Source organism: Eptatretus burgeri, chromosome 10, assembly GCF_056783735.1.
Source record: "Eptatretus burgeri isolate ZD-2024b chromosome 10, Ebu_testis_v1, whole genome shotgun sequence".
In the NCBI taxonomy this organism is placed as follows: domain Eukaryota; kingdom Metazoa; phylum Chordata; class Myxini; order Myxiniformes; family Myxinidae; genus Eptatretus; species Eptatretus burgeri.
The window spans coordinates 32,453,971-32,476,001 of NC_140970.1; the positions used below are offsets into that span (position 1 = coordinate 32,453,971).

A 22,031-nucleotide genomic window follows, 5' to 3' on the forward strand; every position below is an offset into this window, starting at 1 on the left:
AGGAATCAGAGTTGAAAACCTTTAGTGTCTGAAAAGGTAAGGTGTCTCATCACCTGTCTCTTCCGTTGAACCGGGTGGGGGCTGAGCGAGAGAGATGCTGCGGCATTATACAGTCCACACCACGGTGCGCCTGCCTATTACCCCTCTCCCCACCTGGGACAGAGGATGCAGCTCTTTTTTTTCTTATTTTTTAAAATGGTCACCATTTTAGTGGATTGGTCAGGAAACAGGATCCCGGCATTTTTGGGGTGGGGGAAATTTGGCAAAATACAACTGTGAATGAACAGTACTTATTTAATATATAGCACAGATACGAGGAAGGGCTGTGGGTAAACGAGGTTGATCAATACCTCACACTCAATGAATCCTACTGCGATATCTACAATAATAAATGTGTGTGTGTGTGTGTGTGTGTGCGTGCATGCATGTCAATGTGTAAGTGTGTCTCCTCTATAACTCCAAAACCATGAAACCTCGTGGCACCAAACTTTGCATCTATACGAAGGGAGCTCCAAGGGAGTGTATGAATTAAAATTGGGTGTTTGGGTTAATTAACAGGCTTATTTAATTATCCTCTGTCAAGGCTTTATTCTTGATCATCCCCTTGCTCAGCCCGCTCTCTCTCACAGGCGGTCTTCATCCGCCATTTTTGTTCGGCCTACTGAAAAAAGCCTTGGAAATTTTCCACGACGACCTTTCACGGACTAATTAAAGCATATAATCGAAATGTGATTTTGATTTTGAGGATCAGATGTCGTGGACTAAATAACTGCTAAAATCTGGAGTAAAATCTGAGAATGTGAAGAAATTAGCGATGTTTTGCAGCTTTTTTTCCCCTTTCCAATCAGCTTGCTGTCGCTTATCAAGCCAGCCATTCTTTATCAAACGTTTAAGCCACTTGGCAAGCCCTGGACAAGCTTCGATGTTTGTCGACAGCGGTGTAATTGACATTTTTCACAGCGGTTGTCGTTTTTGAAAATAAAATTACAAATTGACAATTCAAGACAATTTTCTTCTTGTGTATGGATGGCAGCTTGGCTGTCAGGTAGCTATCATTTTGTTCAGGCACAACTGGCACTCATTTACACTGGGCCGCAATGCCAGTACACTGGCACTCATTTCACCAACCTTGGGAGCATGACAGGCTGAGTCAACCCCAACCTGATGTAAATTCAGCAGCTAACAGGGCTCAAACTCAGGACTCTAATATCCCAAGCCAGCCACACGAAACACGAAACCAAAAGTCAGCGAAGTATTCTTTAAGTGTTTTGTTGGAGTGCATATCCTGTATTTTTGGTGACATTCAGTGGTGTCATGGTTGGAGTGTCTGCTCTGAATCTGGGAGGTCGGAGGTTTGAACTCTGGCCGAGTCAGACCAAAGACTTATGAGAATGGTACGTGCTGCTTCCTTGGTTGACGCTCAACACTTACAAGGATAGAGAACGAACAAACAATGCTGGGAAGGCAATGGCAAACCACCCAGTATAACCCTTGCCAATAAGCTGCTTCAGCAGCACCAACACTCTCTAAAAAGTATCTTCTTCTTCTTCTTCTTCTTCTTCTTCTTCATTGGCCACAATTATTCTCAAGTTGTTGTGGAGTCGGCCGGAAGAAGCTTGGCCCAAGTCTTTCACGAACCAACTGGCTAGGCCTGACATTCAACTCTCCAGCATTTTTCACAAACCAGCATTTGGAATTTGGCCGTGTTGCCTGCGATAGCTCACCGACTCTTTGTGAAGTATATCAGGCGATATTTGACGTCCACCAACTAATGCAGCCAGATGGGACGATGCCAGTTTAACATCCATCCGATGGATGGCACACACATTGATGGATCACCCTGTCTGTGAAACACTGGGATGACTGTTTATAGCTGGACATTGATTTAAACCCAGGCTGGACAGCTTGCAGGTGAGTATGGTACATTAAAATCCATGAGGTATAAGGGGGTAAAGCTACACTCTAGGAAATGTAAACTACAGTATAGGAAACCCTCCCCCCTCCCCCTCAAATCCATTTACCAAATGGAAATCAAACCCCCACCACCCCCCACCCACTTCCTTTCAAGTATTTGTAATGACTTTCTTGTTCAACTTTGTGTGCTATTCTTCGATACACCTTACTCGGGGTTTTAAACAGTCATTTTCTCATAATTTATAACTTATAAACACATGAGCGGAACGATCCACTACCTGTCCTCTCGCGGGGAAGGGATGGGATGAGGGAGTGGAAAGAGTGGGGTGGGAGGGCAGGGGGAAGAGTGGGATGAGGGAGGGGAAAGAGTGGGGTGGGAGTCTGGAGGGTGGAGATGTGCGGTGGGAGAAGGGAGAGGAAAGGGTGGGTTGGGAATTCTGGGGCACGGGGGTGTGGGGTGGGAGAAGGGAGGGGAAAGGGTGGGGTGGGAGTCCGGAGGGAGGAGTTGGGGTGGGAGGAGGCATTAGAGGGGTGGGATGAGGGACCTGGCATTGCCCCAAACAAATTTTCCCCAAACTAAACAATTCGTATAACAAAGCGTATTTATTTACTAAGCAAGGCTGTGCACACTCCTCCATCTTTACACAAGAAAATGTGAAAATACCAAAGCATTAAACTGAACTTTTCCCACCGTTCGACAATTATATTGCATGAAGGAAAGATTAAGGAATGTATCAAAAGTATAACTTCATTGAGTGCACCAAAATAATTAACCAGCTGGATCGCAGTGAAGGGTCACGTGGTCATTCCTGGGTTCTCCATGGGGGAAATCCCCAGAGGTAGGAATCTAGGAATCTCGGAATCTCTCGGAATCTCTCGGAATCTCTCGGAATCTCTCGGAATCTCTCGGAATCTCTCTCTCTCTCTCTCTCTCTCTCTCTCTCTCTCTCTCTCTCTCTCTCTCTCTCTCTCTCTCTCTCTCTCTCTCTCTCTCTCTCTCTCTCTCTCTCTCTCTCTCTCTCTCTCTCTCTCTCTCTCTCTCTCTCTCTCTCTCTCTCTCTCTCTCTCTCTCTCTCTCTCTCTCTCTCTCTCTCTCTCTCTCTTTCTCTCTCTCTCTCTCTCTCTCTCTCTCTCTCTCTCTCTCTCTCTCTCTCTCTCTCTCTCTCTCTCTCTCTCTCTCTCTCTCTCTCTCTCTCTCTCTCTCTCTCTCTATCTCTATCTCTCTATCTATCTCTCTATCTTCTCCCCCTTCCCCTCTTTCCCCCTCTCACCCTCCTCCCCGCACGCATCCCTCCCTGAGTGTATAGCATGTGGTGAGGCCTTGCTTCCCTGCCCCCTTCCTCACTGTCCCCTGCCTTCCTTGCTCTCCCCCACCTTTCTTACTCTCCCCCGCCTTCCTCGCTTTCTCCCTCCCTTCCTCACTCTCCCTCCCTTCCTCGCTCTCCACCCCTTTCCTAGCCCCCCTTCTGTCTCCCCACCTTCATCTACCCTCCTCCACCCCCACCTCTCTTAGTATTCCCATCAGCGAAGTCACAGCCCGGTATTTGCTAGTATTAAACAGGAAATTCTCTGTATGTATGTACTATGTGTACATCTGAAAATTACACAAAAAAACAAGGCTGGCCCTTTAACACCAAATTTTGCATACGTGTTGGTTGTACCCAGGGTTGTGTCATGGGCACCAAAACAAATGCCCCCAATCGCATAGACGACTTGCCAATGCTCCCAAAGGGAGTGGGTGGTTCTAGTATAACATGAAACTAATCTGATGAGCATATTGACTATTGATTGTAACATATTTGTTCACATCAGCCAGATGTATGGATTGTTTGCACATCGAGCCATTTGGAACGAATGCCGAGTTTAGGGGGAGCCCTGAATACATCATTGATTATTAAAAGTGCTGCGTTACAACAGTGCGGTTTGCCAGCAGCAGCAGCAGCAGCAGCAGCAGCAGTCGCAAACAAACCCAACCTCCATTGAGATTCCGTGTCAATGGCCCTGTAAACCGGATGATGTTTTTCCAGTTTGACTATGTAATATAAACAGACCCCTGTAATCATCAAAGTTCACATAGCAGCCTTTCAAGGCCAACTTTGGGCACAGTCGGAATGCGGGTTGTCTGCGAATCAATCGGCCCACCCTGCAGATGGCATGACAAAGGCTGGAATGTGGCCTTCATCTTCGGCCCATTGTCACCGTTTTCAGGCCACAGGGCGCAAGCTATAAGCGAAGGAACCCCAGATTTTCAGGTTCAAGTCCAGTGCCATAGTTACCCAAGGTTGCAGTCAGACAAACCCAACCTGGAGGCTCATGCTTAGAAGCATGTGGCGATTACCAAGAGAAACACAAGAAGAAGAAGAGGAAGAAAAAAAAAAAAACCACAACGAACTCCATTTTTAAACTGAGAGTGAATGAAGCTATTCATGCATTAAAAGAGTAAACTTTCCAAATAAAATGTCACTCAAACGAACTCCGCGCTCACTCCCCGATAAGCCGAATGGGCCGATGGAATTTGAGGGACATTTTTGAAGTAGTGTACGGTGTATGCACAAATTGGTATCCCATCAGCACAAGGAGCAAAGGTTTAGGTGGAAAAATCTTAAACAGATAATGGTTTGGTTTTTTTTTTTTGAAGAGTGCTTTTAGCAGCGAGAGAATCGAGTTCCAAATGCAATCAGGGCCAACCCCAAATGGCAAAGAACCGCAAGGCACAGCAACAGAGGGTCAACTCTAATGTTTCGTCAATTACCGGCGTGCTTTGGACGGCAGAAAACAAGCAGCAAAGGCCTCGCTCAGAGTGTTTATGCAGCACTGTTTCAAAGAATTTCCCCCAAACTGCCCTGCACTCTGCGCTTCGAGCTTTGATGTCTTCGCTTGCTCGTATAAAAGGAAAAAACAATAAGACTGTGAGTGGGTCGGCGCATTGGTACACTGCCGAGGATACTGCCCTGGCATACCAGAAGTTGACTGTTGAGTTCAACTGTGACTGCAGACAACAGTATTAACGATCGGTCTCTGAGCTCCTGGAGCCAAAGCTGGTATCAGAAGTCGTCGGTCCAACTCGAAGGGAGCGATCAAATATGCACACAAGGTAACATGCCTGCATGGGGAGAAAAAAAAAAAAAAACACACCTTCCTCCGAGTGAAGACATTTGCTAATAATAACGATGAGGTGGTGTGCTCAAGTTGCGGTTCATGCAAAGTGAATGACAAGTATGCTGATGGGATCGTCGGTCCGTTATTCCGTTCGTAAACCTGCAAGTGGGATTAGAAGCGTTTCCTTTTGAAGGTAACCCTGGTCGAATTGGCTGGATGTAAGTGTCGGGTATTTTGGGTGGACGAGCATTCCTTCATGTCCTTTGGTACCCTGTGCCATCAATCACAAATGTCTGGCAAGAGGCTTTAGTCAAACTTTATCAGACTTTTGGGACAAGCTATCTGTCGAGCTATCTGTGCCGGCCATTGTTTAGGTGAATGGGGCCCACCAATACATCTTGGATCCATCAACTACCATGCTGCTGTTGGTTATGTGTATGCAAAAATCGAGGCTCATGGAAGAGCCAGATAACAGAGGGCAAAAAAAAAGCATCATCTTGACAGTAGGACAACGGGGCCATAAGTCCATGTAGGGCAACGGCGCCGTAGGTTGATGCAACAATCAAGAGAATGAACAAACATGATTGTTGGTAAAAAATAAATATATGTATAAAAACCTCGCGAGCTCGTTAATCTTAAGAAGCAGTCAATTTGGCCAAAAATTGATCCGGTTTGCATGTGATGCTAATCTACACTGTGGTTGACTCTTTATTCCCTCAGAACAGCTTGGAAGGGACAGTCACATCAGCCTTGGGATGGACATTAAAAATCAGCCCATGAAAAAGTAGTGCATCCTCCTAACCAGATAAATTCGACAAAACCCAATATATACGACAAGAGACCATTTGGCACACGACGCGTGTTAAAATGCATCTAATGTTGCTTAATCTTCCCATTTTTATTTAAAGTGATAAATTGTTTGTCATACAGCGTCTACAACTACTACTACTACTACTACTACTACTACTACTACTACTACTACTACTACTACTACTACTACTACTAAGGCACAAACTATTCCCACCTTCTTGTGGGGTTGGCCAGGGAAGGTGTTTGGCCCAAGTCTTTCATGAACCAGCTGGACAGGCCTGACGTTGAGCTGAAGACGATTTGGGCAAGAATTTGTAATTTGTTCAGGGTGCCAGGGATAACTTGTGTACTCTTCACAAAAGACACTGTGGGACCGTTAACGTCCAACAACTAATGCAAGAAGATGGGACAACCAGCTGAACGTCCATTCGAGGCACGGAGCACTTTGTGATGCAACACCCTACCCACAAGGTACAAATCCGACAGTTTGTAGCCAGGCGGAGAATAGGATATTGGGTGGACGACTCAAAGGGAGCATAAAGCCGGCTGTGCTGTTTGCACTTAGGTTGTGGACAGTAAAATATCCAGCAGTATCTCTCGAAAAGAGGAGGGCACTGTGTGCTGGTACCCTGGGCAAATTCCATGCTTGTGGTTTACTCCACCGAACTTTCATTACCTGCAGTAGTTGAAAATGCTCACAAGGTGGCTGTGGCACAGGTTATAACCTGCTCCTGTGCCTTAGGTTTCCTTTTATAATGCTCAACCACAAACAGACAGGTTCTACATCAAATACAGTAAGTGCATACAAACATAATTTATGAGCACAATGAGCACAGTGGATTTTGGGACACAAGGATCCCACACCAACGATAAAACTAATGAATGAGTCCTCGTAAGATGATTGATATCAGTAGAACACCAAAATGCTGCAGATCAGTGATTACACGGAGATTATTCGATGATACGTACTGTGCTATAACTACTGTATACAGTACTCTTTGTCCTTCCCATTATCTCCTATTGCTCATTGCTCTTCCTGCACATCAATGGCAGTTGAAGTCAGAGAACTTTACTGAAGACCAAAGCTAGAAGCAATTAGGTTACAGAGCATCACGGGTGCACGGTAAAAGGTGAACGAGATCTTGTAGTGGGCTCACCTGTGTCAGAGTTGATTGTAAACATTCCAAGACCTGAACCATCATGAAGAAGGTATTTCACTCGGCCATCTCGTCCATTATCCATGTCCGTGGCCGATACAGTGACGACCGTTGATCCTGGAGGAGCATCTTCTTTTATTCCAGATGCCAGAGCAAAATGTTGAAACTCCGGAGAGTAGTAATTTTCATCGACGTCCACAACCTCGACGGTGATCTGACACTTTGATGAAAGAGACACTGGACGTCCGCCGTCTTGGGCATGTGCAGTCAGGTTGTAGAACTGCCTCATCTCATAGTCAAGTGGCTGGGCGATCCGCACGGTGCCAGATAGCCGGTCCACTTCAAACATCCCATGCCCGTTTTCCAGCAGTGAGTAGCGCACCTCTCCCCCACTGCCCACATCAGGGTCCCACGTTTCCAGAAAAACGACAACTGTCCCCACTGGCAGGTCTTCACGCAGTCGAACACTGTATGTGTCAGGGATGAACTTCGGACGATTGTCATTAACGTCGTCAATATTTACTTCCACAGTGACAGAAGAAGAGAGCATTTTTTCCTCCTTTGCATTGTCATAAGCTTCCACCTCCAGGTGGTAAAAAGGAATCAGCTCTCTGTCCAAAGAACTAGTGATGTGAATTATTCCTGACTTTTCATCAATAGCAAACTGATCGGTATGGGTATTCAGTTGATAACGGACCGTTCCGTAGTCCAACGAATCTTTATCAACTGCTTCGATGCGAATAATGTACCCTCCTGGTTTGGCATCTTCACGGATGGTGACAGCATATGACGACTCCAAGAACGTGGGCTTGTTATCGTTGACGTCTAAGACGTGGACGGTCATCATCTTCGATGACGCTTTTTGTGGCACTCCCGAATCAAAGGCGGTCACATTGATAACATGGAGGTCTCGAATCTCGTAGTCCAGGGGTAATAGCACTTGGACAGATCCAGATTCACTGTTAATCGTAAAACGTGCGTCATTACCACTAGATATCACATACTTTATCATCCCATTGAAACCGTCATCTTCATCTTCCGCAGAAACCTGGAAAAGCACACTGCCCACAGCTACATCCTCTCTAACCATGACCACCGACTCTACTGAAGTGATGAATTGAGGTGCATGATGATTGATGTTGTGAGCATCTTCAAACAACTCCTCCAACTCCATCGTATTCTTAAGCTTGCTCGCATGGAAAAGTGTTTCGGCAACCACAGCAGCAATGCCAGTATTTTGGCAATGGATCTCAGCAGTACTGTGTCTGGAATCCACCACTGTTAGGTTGACAGTCAAAGGCTTGGCCCAGAAATCGCCATCAGTGGCAGCAATTTGGAGATAGTAGGTATGCCTAGGACTATTTGAAAGTGGTTGCCGAATCAACAGCACTCCAGAGGTGGAATCAAGTGAAAACATTCCTTGTTCATTTCCAGAGTGGATTTCATACCTCACTAACTGCAGCTCATCACCGTCAATTGCTGATACCGTGGCTACCGTTTGTCCAATGCTCGCGTCACGTGCCACGACACCGGTGCAGTTGATCTGCTCAAACACCGGCCATTGGTCATTGACATTGTTAAGAGTGATGGAAACCAAGACCTCAGTTTCACGGCGAAAAGGAGAGCCCCAATCGGAAGCACGAACACGCAAGTTGTAGACCCTGGCCATAAGCTCGTAGTCGAGTTCCTGAGATGTTCTAACAATGCCAGTGAAGGGGTCGATGGCAAAAGGCATCGAAACAATGTTTGAAATGCTATAAGTGATGTAACCATTCTCGCCTTCGTCAGCATCAGTTGCAAGCACAGATATCACGCTGGTCCCAATGATAACATTTTCGCTGACTGAAGCTTTGTAAGAAGAATACTGGAATCTTGGAGCGTGATCATTTTCATCCACAATCTTTACCTCTACTCTAGTGAATGACTTGTCCACATCGGTACCAATCTCCACCTGAGTTTTGTTTTTGCCAATTGTGTTCAGCTCACCTACCAATGTCACAAGACCAGTTCTGGGTCCTATTGTAAAAAGTCCTTCATCATCACGAGAGCGAATGCGAAAGTTGAAGTTTGGAGAAAGGGAAGATGCCTTAATCAGGACAACTTGAGTATTGGGAGGAGATAGCTCACCAAGTTCAACACTGTACTCCTTTTTTTCAAAATGCACGGCTGCTCGTCTGTGAAATACGCTGTTTATGTTGATTACACGCGTTGGAGAAAACCTCGTTGGAGAGCCTCCATCTGCAGCTTGCACACTCAAGTTGTAGCCGTGTGCATGGCTATCCCACCGCGGCTCTCCAACAGCTTTGATCAAAAAAGTGTTTTCGTCCACGGGAGACCTTGCAACGTAGAACTCATCAAGAGGGTCCCCATCCAAGATGGTCAGAGAAGAAATAATTCCTTCCTTTCCCGTGTCCTCGTCTTCCACAGCGACCACTGCATAAAGGTTGCCTTCTTCACCAGAATGCATTTGTGAGACAACATTGACAACTGGTGCATGTCTGTTCGGCTCCTGTACGTATACGGTTAATTGGGCCCCACCATTGTCTCCACCACTTCCGTAGAGCTTTGTTCCTCGGTCCATCGCAATAATAGTCAATGTGTGAGTCCGGGTCCGGCTGAAATCAAGCTTCCCGGTCAGCCAAACGTCTCCCGAGGTTGGATGTACAGCAAAAAGGTCAGTTTGTTCAGCAATACTGTAATAGAACTCCCCATTTTTATCAACATCCGCATCTGTTGCAGTCACCGTGGTTACAATGGTGCGGATCGGAGCGTCCTCTGATATTTTTGCAGAGTACGACGTCGGTGAGAAAAGTGGGCGAAGGTCATTGGTGTCCAGCACCTGGACGAGCACTTTGGTCCACGCTTCCATGTTCCAACCTTTTAAGACTGCCTTTACAGTCACAACGTATTTGTCCTGAACCTCTCGATTCAACACGGCCAATTTTACACGTTTTGTGCGAAGCCGAAGAAAACAAAAGTCGCCAACAACATAACTTTCCGCCTTGAAGTTATTTCCATCTCCAGAAATGACCTTGTACTTCAGGTCCCATGTAGAATCATTCAAATGTATTCCCATTTTAATCCAGCTTTCTACGTAAGATTTTACAGCAGAGTTCTCATATATCGTCGCGTTGTACACCGGGTGTGTGAACTGCAGGGAAGGTGGAGTGAGGGTCTCTGTTCTGCCGCTCTGGGTGTGCCCAACAAGGACCAGAAGCAGCAACAGCAGCAACTGCTGCTGCTTCAAGGCTGGCAGTGCTGGCTCCATGCCAAGCCCAACTTCAGTTTGCAACCTCAGGACCTGCAATAAACAACAGGTGTCAGGCACATGGAACAATCAAAGGTAGAGTGAAAAAGCCTATCAACATAACCTGATAACACAACGAATCATCAACGCATCTTGCAGAACAGCATCGCGACTTGTCGAGAACACACGGGATGTCGAGAAGCAAGGAGGCAAGGGGAAAACACAGGGGTGAACTAACTAGATACAGCCACAAACTCTCAATCAAAGAAGTGGAAGGAATAACTAAGCATGGAGAGGTGAGGGTTAATGCGGGTAGAAAATATCGTCGCTGTGGACGATGGGTGAATGGAGAGGATGGTGACCGGCTGTCTTGAAGTCCTCAAGGGAAGAATGCGATTGAAGAGACCGAGGAAGTTTTCCCACAGGTGGGGAAAAAAGAGGTACAAATGAGTGGAGGTGAGTAGTGTGCCTGGATTTTGGGAGTTTCAGGAGGGGGTTACTAGCAGATCGGGGGGGGGGGGTACAGAGCATGGAAAGGGTAGAGGACGCAAGACCAGAAAGGATGAAGTACAAGACAGAGACAACAGCCTGTCTGCGATGTGAAAGGCCGAGATACTCAGCTTCATCATGTGAGATTCTAATTAGTGATTTTGAAAGCCTTGGTCTCCATGGCATCAAGATGGTAAGGTGTGAGGTAGAGGAACCAGTCCGGAGCAGGAGAGCAGTACTCCAAGCTGCCCATGAAAGCCTTGCAGGCAGATAATAGTTCAGGTGTGCCAAGGAAAGATTTTTCACAACAGAAGGTGTTCAATCGGTGACGAGCTTTCGAGGCCAACCTCGATATATGGTTTTTCCCCAAGAAAGATCATGGCTGATAATGAAGCCCAAAAGTTTGAGTCGCTGAACTTCTTCAGGTGGCTTAAGAAAGTAAATTGGAGGGTTTACCAGAAGGTCTTTTCAGAGCGAGAGGGAGACAGAGACAGAGAGAGTTGTCAGGATTGAAAGACATATTCCAAGTGTTTGACCAATCATGATTCTATCAAGTTTGTGCAGAGAGCAAAGACACTGCTGGCCGTCTACCTGAAGGATGAGGGATGTTATAGCAGAGGGTGGAGTCATCAGCAAAGAATTGCAAAAATCAGTTTGGTACTTCAGATTTCAACATGAACCAATATCTACTTTCTGTGCACGTTGCATGACTTCAAACGCTCGCACACTCGTACGTCGGTTCAGCGAATGAGGTTTAGGATTACCGCAACTCGATCCACCATTATAATCCGTTCTTATTGTCTTATCGTTTCACTTTTTTGCTTACATTGTCTGAAGCACCAAGGAAACAACACTGAAACCTCCAAAAAGGACAGACAACTGCATGAAAGCCACCTGAGAAGGATAAAAGAAGAACCGTGGAAGCAAGAAGAGAAAATGCATGGAGGAAACAACATGTGTCTCTGTAAGAGATTGAAGTCCAGAGCCTGACAATCATATTGGCTCGATTGCTGGAGGCACAAGGACATTTCTTTGTTAATCTTAAACAATGAAGTTTATTGGAAGTGTCGGGAGGGAGGGGGGGTTGTCCGAGTGAAATTAGGAAGGGGTCCCAATGGAGATGTGGGGAAAGGGGGTCTGATGGAAATGCAGGGGCGAAGGGGGTCAAACGGTAATGCAGTGGTGGAGGGTCTGACGGAAATGCGAGGCCAAAGGGGGGGAGAGGCCTCCAGAGAAAATGTGGGGGTGGGGGATCCACTGAGAGTTCGACTGAAATGTAGGGGGTGGGGTGAGACTGAAATGTAGGGGGTAGCAGTCTAATGAAAAGGTGGGGGAGGGGTCCAATAAAAATGGGTGGGAGGTGTTCCGATGGAAATAGGACATGGAAGGCACAATTGAAATGGCAAACAACTTGCTTTGTCCTCTCCGATGCAGCAACACCACATATGTCCTGGTTTTTTTTTCTGGCTATCAGCAAAAGTAAACTTTTCCTAAATCTCGACAAAGACTGCAGGGACATTCTCTCTCGATGATTACCTGATCACTATTAGACTCGCACAGTTCATCGCTCAAAAAATAACTTCACTTTGAAAAGTTATTCTCTAACAGCCCTTCAAAAACAACATCAAAACTACATTCCCCACGATCCACCAATCTGGTGTGACTTTCACATTTTCAACTGAAAATAGTTGTTGCCTCAAAATCATACGCCGAGTTGTGCGAGTGTTATATTAGAAAGGCGGTACGAATGACTTTCTCTCGAGGAAATGATTTCGACAAAGGATCAGCCTGATCGAGATTGAGGACAAATGTAAATATTTCATTTGTCTTTCTGTTTGTTCAGACCACTGTCCAACGACTCAGCAGTAATGATAGTTTATGTGACCACTCACCAGTATCTCCTGAAATGATAGCAAGCAGTTCATCATCTTTCCAGCAGGATGTTACCTCCTCGGTGGTAAACTAGCATTTTTCTCCAGTCGTCGGAAAACCAAGAAACTGGTTGAATTGGCATTAAAAAAAAAATCTTCAGCAGCAACAGCAGCAGCAGCAGCAGCTCGCAACTTCATCGACTGATGCGGATTACAAAGACTTCAACATGTAGGGGTTCACTGTGCCAATTCGTTGAACATCTTCAATCAGTTTGCCATGCATGTCCCGGCATAGGATTTCACAACTTCAAAACTTTCAATGACCAGTCTTCAAAAACCTCAATGATCATCAACTTCAAAACTTTCAACCACCAGTCTTCGAAAACCTCAATGATCATCAACTTCAAAACTTTCAACCACCGGTCTTCGAAAACCTCAATGATCATCAACTTCAAAACTTTCAACCACGAGTCTTCGAAAACCTCAATAATCATCAATTGCAAAACTTTCAACGACCACTCTTCGAAAACCTCAATAATCATCAATTGCAAAACTTTCAACTACCACTCTTCGAAAACCTCAATGATCATCAACTTCAAAACTTTCAACAACTAGTCTTCAAAAACCTCAATGATCATCAACTTCAAAACTTTCAACAACTAGTCTTCAAAAACCTCAATGATCATCAACTTCAAAACTTTCAACTACCAGTCTTCGAAAACCTCAATGATCATCAACTTCAAAACTTTCAACAACTAGTCTTCAAAAACCTCAATGATCATCAACTTCAAAACTTTCAACTACCAGTCTTCGAAAACCTCAATGATCATCAACTTCAAAACTTTCAACAACTAGTCTTCGAAAACCTCAATGATCATCAACTTCAAAACTTTCAACTACCAGTCTTCGAAAACCTCAATGATCATCAACTTCAAAACTTTCAACTACCAGTCTTCGAAAACCTCAATGATCATCAACTTCAAAACTTTCAACAACCAGTCTTCGAAAACCTCAATGATCATCAACTTCAAAACTTTCAACGACCAGTCTTCGAAAACCTCAATGATCATCAACTTCAAAACTTTCAACGACCAGTCTTCGAAAACCTCAATGATCATCAACTTCAAAACTTTCAACTACCAGTCTTCGAAAACCTCAATGATCATCAATTTCAAAACTTTCAACTACCAGTCTTCGAAAACCTCAATGATCATCAATTTCAAAACTTTCAACTACCAGTCTTCGAAAACCTCAATGATCATCAACTTCAAAACTTTCAACAACTAGTCTTCAAAAACCTCAATGATCATCAATTTCAAAACTTTCAACGACCAGTCTTCGAAAACCTCAATGATCATCAACTTCAAAACTTTCAACAACTAGTCTTCAAAAACCTCAATGATCATCAATTTCAAAACTTTCAACTACCAGTCTTCGAAAACCTCAATGATCATCAACTTCAAAACTTTCAACGACCAGTCTTCGAAAACCTCAATGATCATCAACTTCAAAACTTTCAACGACCAGTCTTCGAAAACCTCAATGATCATCAACTTCAAAACTTTCAACTACCAGTCTTCGAAAACCTCAATGATCATCAATTTCAAAACTTTCAACTACCAGTCTTCGAAAACCTCAATGATCATCAATTTCAAAACTTTCAACTACCAGTCTTCGAAAACCTCAATGATCATCAACTTCAAAACTTTCAACAACTAGTCTTCAAAAACCTCAATGATCATCAATTTCAAAACTTTCAACTACCAGTCTTCGAAAACCTCAATGATCATCAACTTCAAAACTTTCAACGACCAGTCTTCGAAAACCTCAATGATCATCAACTTCAAAACTTTCAACGACCAGTCTTCGAAAACCTCAATGATCATCAACTTCAAAACTTTCAACTACCAGTCTTCGAAAACCTCAATGATCATCAATTTCAAAACTTTCAACTACCAGTCTTCGAAAACCTCAATGATCATCAATTTCAAAACTTTCAACTACCAGTCTTCGAAAACCTCAATGATCATCAACTTCAAAACTTTCAACAACTAGTCTTCAAAAACCTCAATGATCATCAATTTCAAAACTTTCAACTACCAGTCTTCGAAAACCTCAATGATCATCAACTTCAAAACTTTCAACGACCAGTCTTCGAAAACCTCAATGATCATCAACTTCAAAACTTTCAACGACCAGTCTTCGAAAACCTCAATGATCATCTTCTTCAAAACTTTCAACTACCAGTCTTCGAAAACCTCAATGATCATCAATTTCAAAACTTTCAACTACCAGTCTTCGAAAACCTCAATGATCATCAATTTCAAAACTTTCAACTACCAGTCTTCGAAAACCTCAATGATCATCAACTTCAAAACTTTCAACAACTAGTCTTCAAAAACCTCAATGATCATCAATTTCAAAACTTTCAACTACCAGTCTTCGAAAACCTCAATGATCATCAACTTCAAAACTTTCAATGACCAGTCTTCGAAAACCTCAATGATCATCAACTTCAAAACTTTCAACGACCAGTCTTCGAAAACCTCAATGATCATCAACTTCAAAACTTTCAACGACCAGTTTTCGAAAAACTCAATGATCATCAACTTCAATCTCCCGTTTCATCATCATCATCATCATCATCATCATCATCATCATCATCAGCATGATGGATCCTTTCACCCTCAAATTATTTCCTTCCTCTTGCCTAGTCTCTTGTTCACCATGGTCCGTGGTGGTAAATCTTGACCCCTTTTTAGATTAGTCTTGAAAACATATTTCCGTGCATCTTGATACTAAAACAAGAACCCGTGAAAAGTCACACCACGGCAGCTAAAGTCCAAATTAAATATACACTCTTCCTCGGTGGTGCCTCGAGTATGAACTACACACCTGTATTGACAGTACGTGTCAAAGGACTTTACCCCGCTCCTCGTAAATTACATGGACCTTGCACTCCACAAAAATAATGGTCGTTATGTTCTATCGTGAGTAATTTCCGGATAGAACCACCCAGTGTGTTTGCACAAGCCAGAGGGTTATACAAATGCCAAATCAAAGCAAACAAATACTGCGGTTAACCAAGAGTTACAATCCGCTCGAAATTCCCAATTCATTGTGGAGAAAATTCCTTTCGCACACCTGAAGGACAAATTCTCACGTCCATAAGCAATTCCTTGGCAAATCGTTGATCCAGAGGCAAATCAAAAATGTCACGCAGACAGATCATGCCACAACTCTCACTGTCTCTGTAGCTATCTGTGATGCTCTTTTAAACTCGAATCATAAGCACTAGGAATTCTGAAGAATACCTCTTCCTCCTCCTCCACCTCCTCCTCCTCCTCCTCCTCCTTCTCCTCTTTGCATCCCCTCCTCCCCACCCACTCTCTCTCTCTCTCTCTCTCTACATGTATGGTCGGTGCAGGCACCTGGTAGCTCGTTACAATCCGCACTTCAAACCCAATTGCCCCCCGGCACTTCAAGGGGGTTCCAGGAAGCCACAGTGAGGAACAACTGCAAGCAAGTCAAATCACAAGCAGGTACACCTACCTGGAATGGGGGGGGGGGGATTGACGTGAGATGGTGCACCACCTGCATGAAACCTTGAAGAGAAGAGTGCAATTGCACCATCTCCGGGAGGAAGTTCAACAAACAGGAGGAGAAAAAAAAAAAAGGAACAAAAGAGTGGAGGTGTGTGGAAAGCCTGAACTTTGGGAGTTTAACCAGGAGAGGGTTACTGAAAGAAGGCGTACAATCTTGGAGGAGCTGATGAGGGTCAGAGGGCTGAGACAGAGAGACAGAGAGACAGAGAGACAGAGAGACAGAGAGACAGAGAGACAGAGAGACAGAGAGACAGAGAGACAGAGAGACAGAGAGACAGAGAGACAGAGAGACAGAGAGACAGAGAGACAGAGAGACAGAGAGACAGAGAGATAGAGAGACAGAGAGACAGAGAGACAGAGAGAGAGAGAGAGAGAGAGAGAGAGAGAGAGAGAGAGAGAGAGAGAGAGAGAGAGAGAGAGAGAGAGAGAGAGAGAGACAGAGAGACAGAGAGACAGAGAGACAGAGAGACAGAGAGACAGAGAGACAGAGAGACAGAGAGACAGAGAGACAGAGAGACAGAGAGAGAGAGAGAGAGAGAGAGAGAGAGAGAGAGAGAGAGAGAGAGAGAGAGAGAGAGAGAGAGAGAGAGAGAGAGAGAGAGAGACACAGAGACACAGAGAGACAGAGAGACAGAGAGACAGAGAGACAGAGAGACAGAGAGACAGAGAGACAGAGAGACAGAGAGACAGAGAGACAGAGAGAGAGAGAGACAGAGAGATTTAAACCACAGGAGAGGTGGTAAACAGCAGAGGCCATCGACCTGCATGCAATGTGACAGCAACATGCCTTGTGTCTCAGCCTCATTGTGGGGGATGCGATCATTGTTGAGATCCTCAGATTGCACAGAATTGAGCAAAGGCAAAGATGATGCTGGGGTGCCAACCCATAGTGGGGACCAGTACTTCATCGAGTGGACAAAGGACTTGCACGCCGTGAGCATTTCTGATTTTCTAAAAGGAATGATTTGGAGCAATGGGGGATGGCCAGACGGTGGTTTGCTTGACTGTTCAGCTTTGCTGTATGGTTGGCCCATGAGAGGAAGTGGCTGATGAGTCCGAGAAGTTCACGACACCGAAACTCTCATGGTGCCCGACAATAAAAGTAGATCATTGGGTCGCTTTGATGTTCCTTCCGGAGCGATGGTGTGAGATTTTCCAGGTTTGAAGGACATGTTGCATTTATCAGACGAGCATGTAATCAATTCCAGATCAGCAAGGTGACGCAGCTGCTGTCTGCCTGTCAGTAGGATGGGGGTACTTTATAACACAGTGTGGATCTCATCAGCAATAAAGGGAAGAGAGGGGTTTTCCAGAACATCAGAGAGGTCATTTATGCAGATGAGGAACAAGACGAGGCTCAAGACATCGCCTTGGAGCGTGTGGCAACCTTCCCGTGAGAGGAGTGGAGAGGGATACGAGTGTGGGGACTATGCTTTTTAAAAACCCTGCCACCGTCCCCACTTGCATGTGGTCGTTTGGACCGCCGTACCTCTCCCACACACTCACCTTTCCAAAATTCCATATCCTCTTGGAATTACGATTTTAAAAACTGCATAATCACAGAAATCTCGAACCTGAAGATAACTTTCATCCAATTTCTGATGCAACCTTTCAAGAAAAAAACCTCCGAACAGATGTCGATGATGTGAACCGAACAATAATGCAATTGTAATATTGTACACCGTACTTTTTTTTTTTCATTTGCTCACTGTGATTGCCTCGGTGAATCAGAAAGTTTAGTGCCACAAAAAAATTTCAAGGGTCAGCCTGGGATGTTGACGAGCTTATGAACCTTGAAAATAACACTTTCATTATTCAACTTACCTATTCAAAAAACAGCATCTCTTTATTAACTCTCAAAATACTGACCTACGTTCGTAAGTACTCCTACTAAGACTACTTTAATGGTTCTAATTATCCGCACCCACTCATGCGGTCAGCCGGGGAACGTTTTTGTCCCAGGTCTTTCCTCAACCACATCGAGACTCTCGGTCTGACCCTCATCAGGGTCTGACCCTGACCCTCATCAACCACAATGAGACTAAGACACATTGAGACTCTCGGTCTGACCCTCATCAGGGTCTGACCCTGACCCTCATCCACCACATTGAGACTAAGCCACACTGAGACTCTCGGTCTGACCCTCACCCTCATCAACCACATTGAGACTAAGCCACATTGAGACTCTGTCTGACCCTCATCAGGGTCTGACCCTGACCCTAATCAACCACATTGAGACCAAGCCACATTGAGATGAAGCCACATTGAGACTAAGCCACATTGAAACTAAGCCACATTGAGACTCTCGGTCTGACCCTCATCAGGGTCTGACCGTGACCCGAATCAACCACATTGACTAAGCCTGTCATTGGACCGGCACCGATTTGGGCAGCAACTAGTAATGTTGTGTGTGTCGGGTGCCGGTGTGAACCGGCAGCTCAATGCCATTGAAGCACCAATCGGACAATTTCTCGTCGGGTTTGGAATCGAACCTCGGCCAAACAGCTCAAACTCACGTGTACTACCTCCGCACGATTCTGTCGTACCCCAAAAAATATTGATAATAATTATAATAATTACAACATGTTTGAAAAACACCTTCGTCTTACCAAAACGTTTGGCCACATTAGGCAAGTTACAGTATATGCTTCATAACCTGGGTCACTTTCATCCGAGCAAAACGTGGCCGGACTACGCAGGTATTTGTATGGTGCCCTGTTAGCATGGCAAGGTAGAATATTGCCTGAAGAGTCTCAATCATCTTAATCCCTGTAACATCAAGAACAACAAGTACAGACAAGAAGCACCGAGTGAGGAATACTGTTTGCAGGTGACAAAGATGGAATGAGAAAACTTCCTGCACACCCCCATTGCGACCCTTTTATACCTTATTAAATGTCCCTTTAACCCCCTGAAATCGGAGCACCTTACTCCTGCAACTGTCAAAAAGTGATTGCTGAACTACTCGGCCATCATGGAAAGCTGTAATACACATTTCAATAGTTAAGGTATGGTGTCCCCACGCGTGTCACGAGATGTCAAGGAGACCTCAAGCTGGATTCGGAATGAACTTTGACCCCACATAGGGTCGTCACCTTAAAACGGTGCTCGAACTCCCGCGAGAATCCAGGCATTACAAACTCTCCGTCTCGATGGGACCACCCTGAACGCTTATGGGAGTCCACATAGACTATGGAGCGTTTTGCATGTCCCTCGAAGTTCCATTCACAAACAGCACCACCGAGAGTCGTCACCCCTCCACACTGTGCACCACCGAGAGTCGTCACCCCTCCACCTTGTGCACCACCGAGAGTCGTCACCCCTCCACACTGTGCACCACCGAGAGTCGTCACCCCTCCACCTTGTGCACCACCGAGAGTCGTCACCCACCTTGTGCACCACCGAGAGTCGTCACCCCTCCACACTGTGCACCACCGAGTCTCGTCACCCCTCCACACTGTGCACCACCGAGAGTCGTCACCCCTCCACCTTGTGCACCACCGAGAGTCGTCACCCCTCCACACTGTGCACCACCGAGAGTCGTCACCCCTCCACCTTGTGCACCACCGAGAGTCGTCACCCCTCCACACTGTGCACCACCGAGTCTCGTCACCCCTCCACACTGTGCACCACCGAGAGTCGTCACCCCTCCACACTGTGCACCACCGAGAGTCGTCACCCCTCCACCCTGTGCACCACCGAGAGTCGTCACCCCTCCACCTTATGCACCACCGAGAGTCGTCACCCCTCCACCCTGTTCACGACCGAGAGTCGTCACCCTCCACCCTTGCACCACCGAGAGTAGTCACCCCTCCACCTTGTGCACCACCGAGAGTCGTCACCCCTCCACCCTTGCACCACCGAGAGTAGTCACCCCTCCACCTTGTGCACCACCGAGAGTTGTCACCCCTCAACCCTGTGCACCACCGAGTCGTCACCCCTCCACCCTGTGCACAACCATGAGTCGTCACCCTCCACCCTTCCACCACCGAGAGTCGTCACCGCTCCACCTTGTGCACCACCGAGAGTCGTCACCCCTCCACCTTGTGCACCTTCGAGGTCAATCCTCTCTTCCCTGGTGACACCAAAGATCATCACCCCATCTTCCTGCACACCTTCGAGGTCGACCCATTACCCCCTGAGCACCACCGAGAGTCGACCTCCTCCCCCTTGTGGAGAACCAAAGATCATCACGCCATCTTCCTGCACACCTTCGAGATCAATCCTCTCCTCCCTGGGTGCCACCAAAGATCGACACCCCTTTCTTCTGCACACCTTCGAGGTCGACCCCCTGCCCACCCCCTTCCCCGCATCTTCGAGCTAGACGTGACCCCTCCTCTTCCTACCCGTTTTCCAGATGATCTTCGTCGCCGTGTCCGTGCCAGTGTGACCCGCATCTGACCCGCGTCCATCGCCCCTCATTGTTTAACTTTCCATTTGATCTGAGCTCGGGCATGCCCGTGTGCACCGCAAACACACGACTCGTTTATCCGACCACTACTACCACAACTACAACCACAATCAATTAAGAAGTATACAATGGTCGCAATTATTGCCACATTATTGTGGGGGCTTCCAGGGAAAGTTTTTGCCCCAAGTCTTTCGCGAACCACGACCGACGTTCAACCGGAGGAGATTTCGTCAGGAATTTGTAATTGGGTCAGGGTGCCGGAGATAACTCTCCCACTCTTCACGAAGGACACCCTGAGATCCTTAACGTCCAACAACTAACGCCTGCAGACGGAGGATGCGACTTCTCATCGATCCGAGGTACGAAGCACTTGTTGATGATGTACATTGTACACTCACCTTGTCTGGGAAACACCGGACTCGAACTTACTCCTCCAGACTTTGCACTCCCATCACGAACTCAACACAACCCGAGAGGACAAGCAACCGGACTCGGATGTGATTGAAACTTCCATTCACACTTCAGCAAAGTTACCAATCAAGCGGCGTCGAGACGACTTAAAAACTTTACAAACGGCTCCAGACAGGCGCGATCCACGTAAATACAACTCAAAACTTTACCCAACGTGTCCAAACTTTACTAAACAGCTTCAACACGAACCGTCGAGTCCACGTAAAGAAAAACTCACAAATCCATCACACAGGGACGATCCACGGGAATGAAGCCAAACTTTACTAAACCCATCGAGAGGAACGATTCACGTAAATAACTCAAACTTACAAAACCATCGCGGCCGAACGAGTCGTTCACAGTGCTCGGCCTTGTCCCGTGTCCTCTTGCACTGACATGCCGTCCGTGCCTTTCCGCCTCGTGGCCCTCAATGCCCCTCTTCCCTCCTGCCCTATCCACTCCCACCTCAAACATTCTTCCTCTCCTTGCCTCGAAACCCGCTATTTGGAGTCTCAGCCCCACCTCCCCTCCCTACACCTTCGCCCTGTCCATGCCTTGAAACCCGGAGTTTGAAGTATTCCCTCTTCCTCGTCCCCCTCCCCCTGTCCGTTCCTCCAAACCCGGAGTTTGCACTCTTCCCCCTCCCTCTAAACACGGAGTTTGGACTCTCCCCCTCCCTCTAAACACGGAGTTTGGACTCTTCCCTCCCTCTAAACCCGGAGTTTGGACTCTCCCCCTCCCTCTAAACCTGGAGTTTGGACTCTCTCCCCTCCCTCTAAACCCGGAGTTTGGATTCTCCCCCCTCCCTCTAAACCCGGAGTTTGGACTCTCTTCCCTCCCTCTAAACCCAGAGTTTGGACTCTCTCCCCTCACTCTAAAACCAGAGTATGGACTCTCTCCTCCTCCTCACTCTAAACCCAGAGTTTGGACTCTCTCCCCTCACTCTAAACCCGGAGTTTGCACTCTTCCCCCTCCTTC

General features: G+C 46.2%; 2 protein-coding genes across 3 annotated transcripts in view; both read right to left on the reverse strand.

Moving 5' to 3' along the window:
* Positions 1-21,558, reverse strand: part of LOC147018256 (protocadherin Fat 1-like) — a 92,336-nt gene extending 70,778 nt beyond the window's left edge. For both annotated transcript variants that reach the window (XM_085897781.1, XM_085897780.1), the window contains exons 1-2: positions 21,384-21,558; positions 6,981-10,281 (exon numbers count right to left, since the gene is read on the reverse strand). In XM_085897781.1, the coding sequence (XP_085753907.1) occupies positions 6,981-10,281; positions 21,384-21,527 (3,445 nt within the window). In that variant the 5' untranslated portion in view covers positions 21,528-21,558. The remainder of the gene's footprint in view (positions 1-6,980; positions 10,282-21,383) is intronic.
* Positions 15,881-17,937, reverse strand: LOC147018257 (uncharacterized). The gene has a single exon (XM_085897790.1). It carries the CDS (start codon positions 17,013-17,015, stop codon positions 16,044-16,046), a length of 972 nt encoding a protein of 323 aa, XP_085753916.1. The 5' UTR covers positions 17,016-17,937; the 3' UTR covers positions 15,881-16,043.
* Positions 21,559-22,031: the final 473 nt, after the last annotated feature.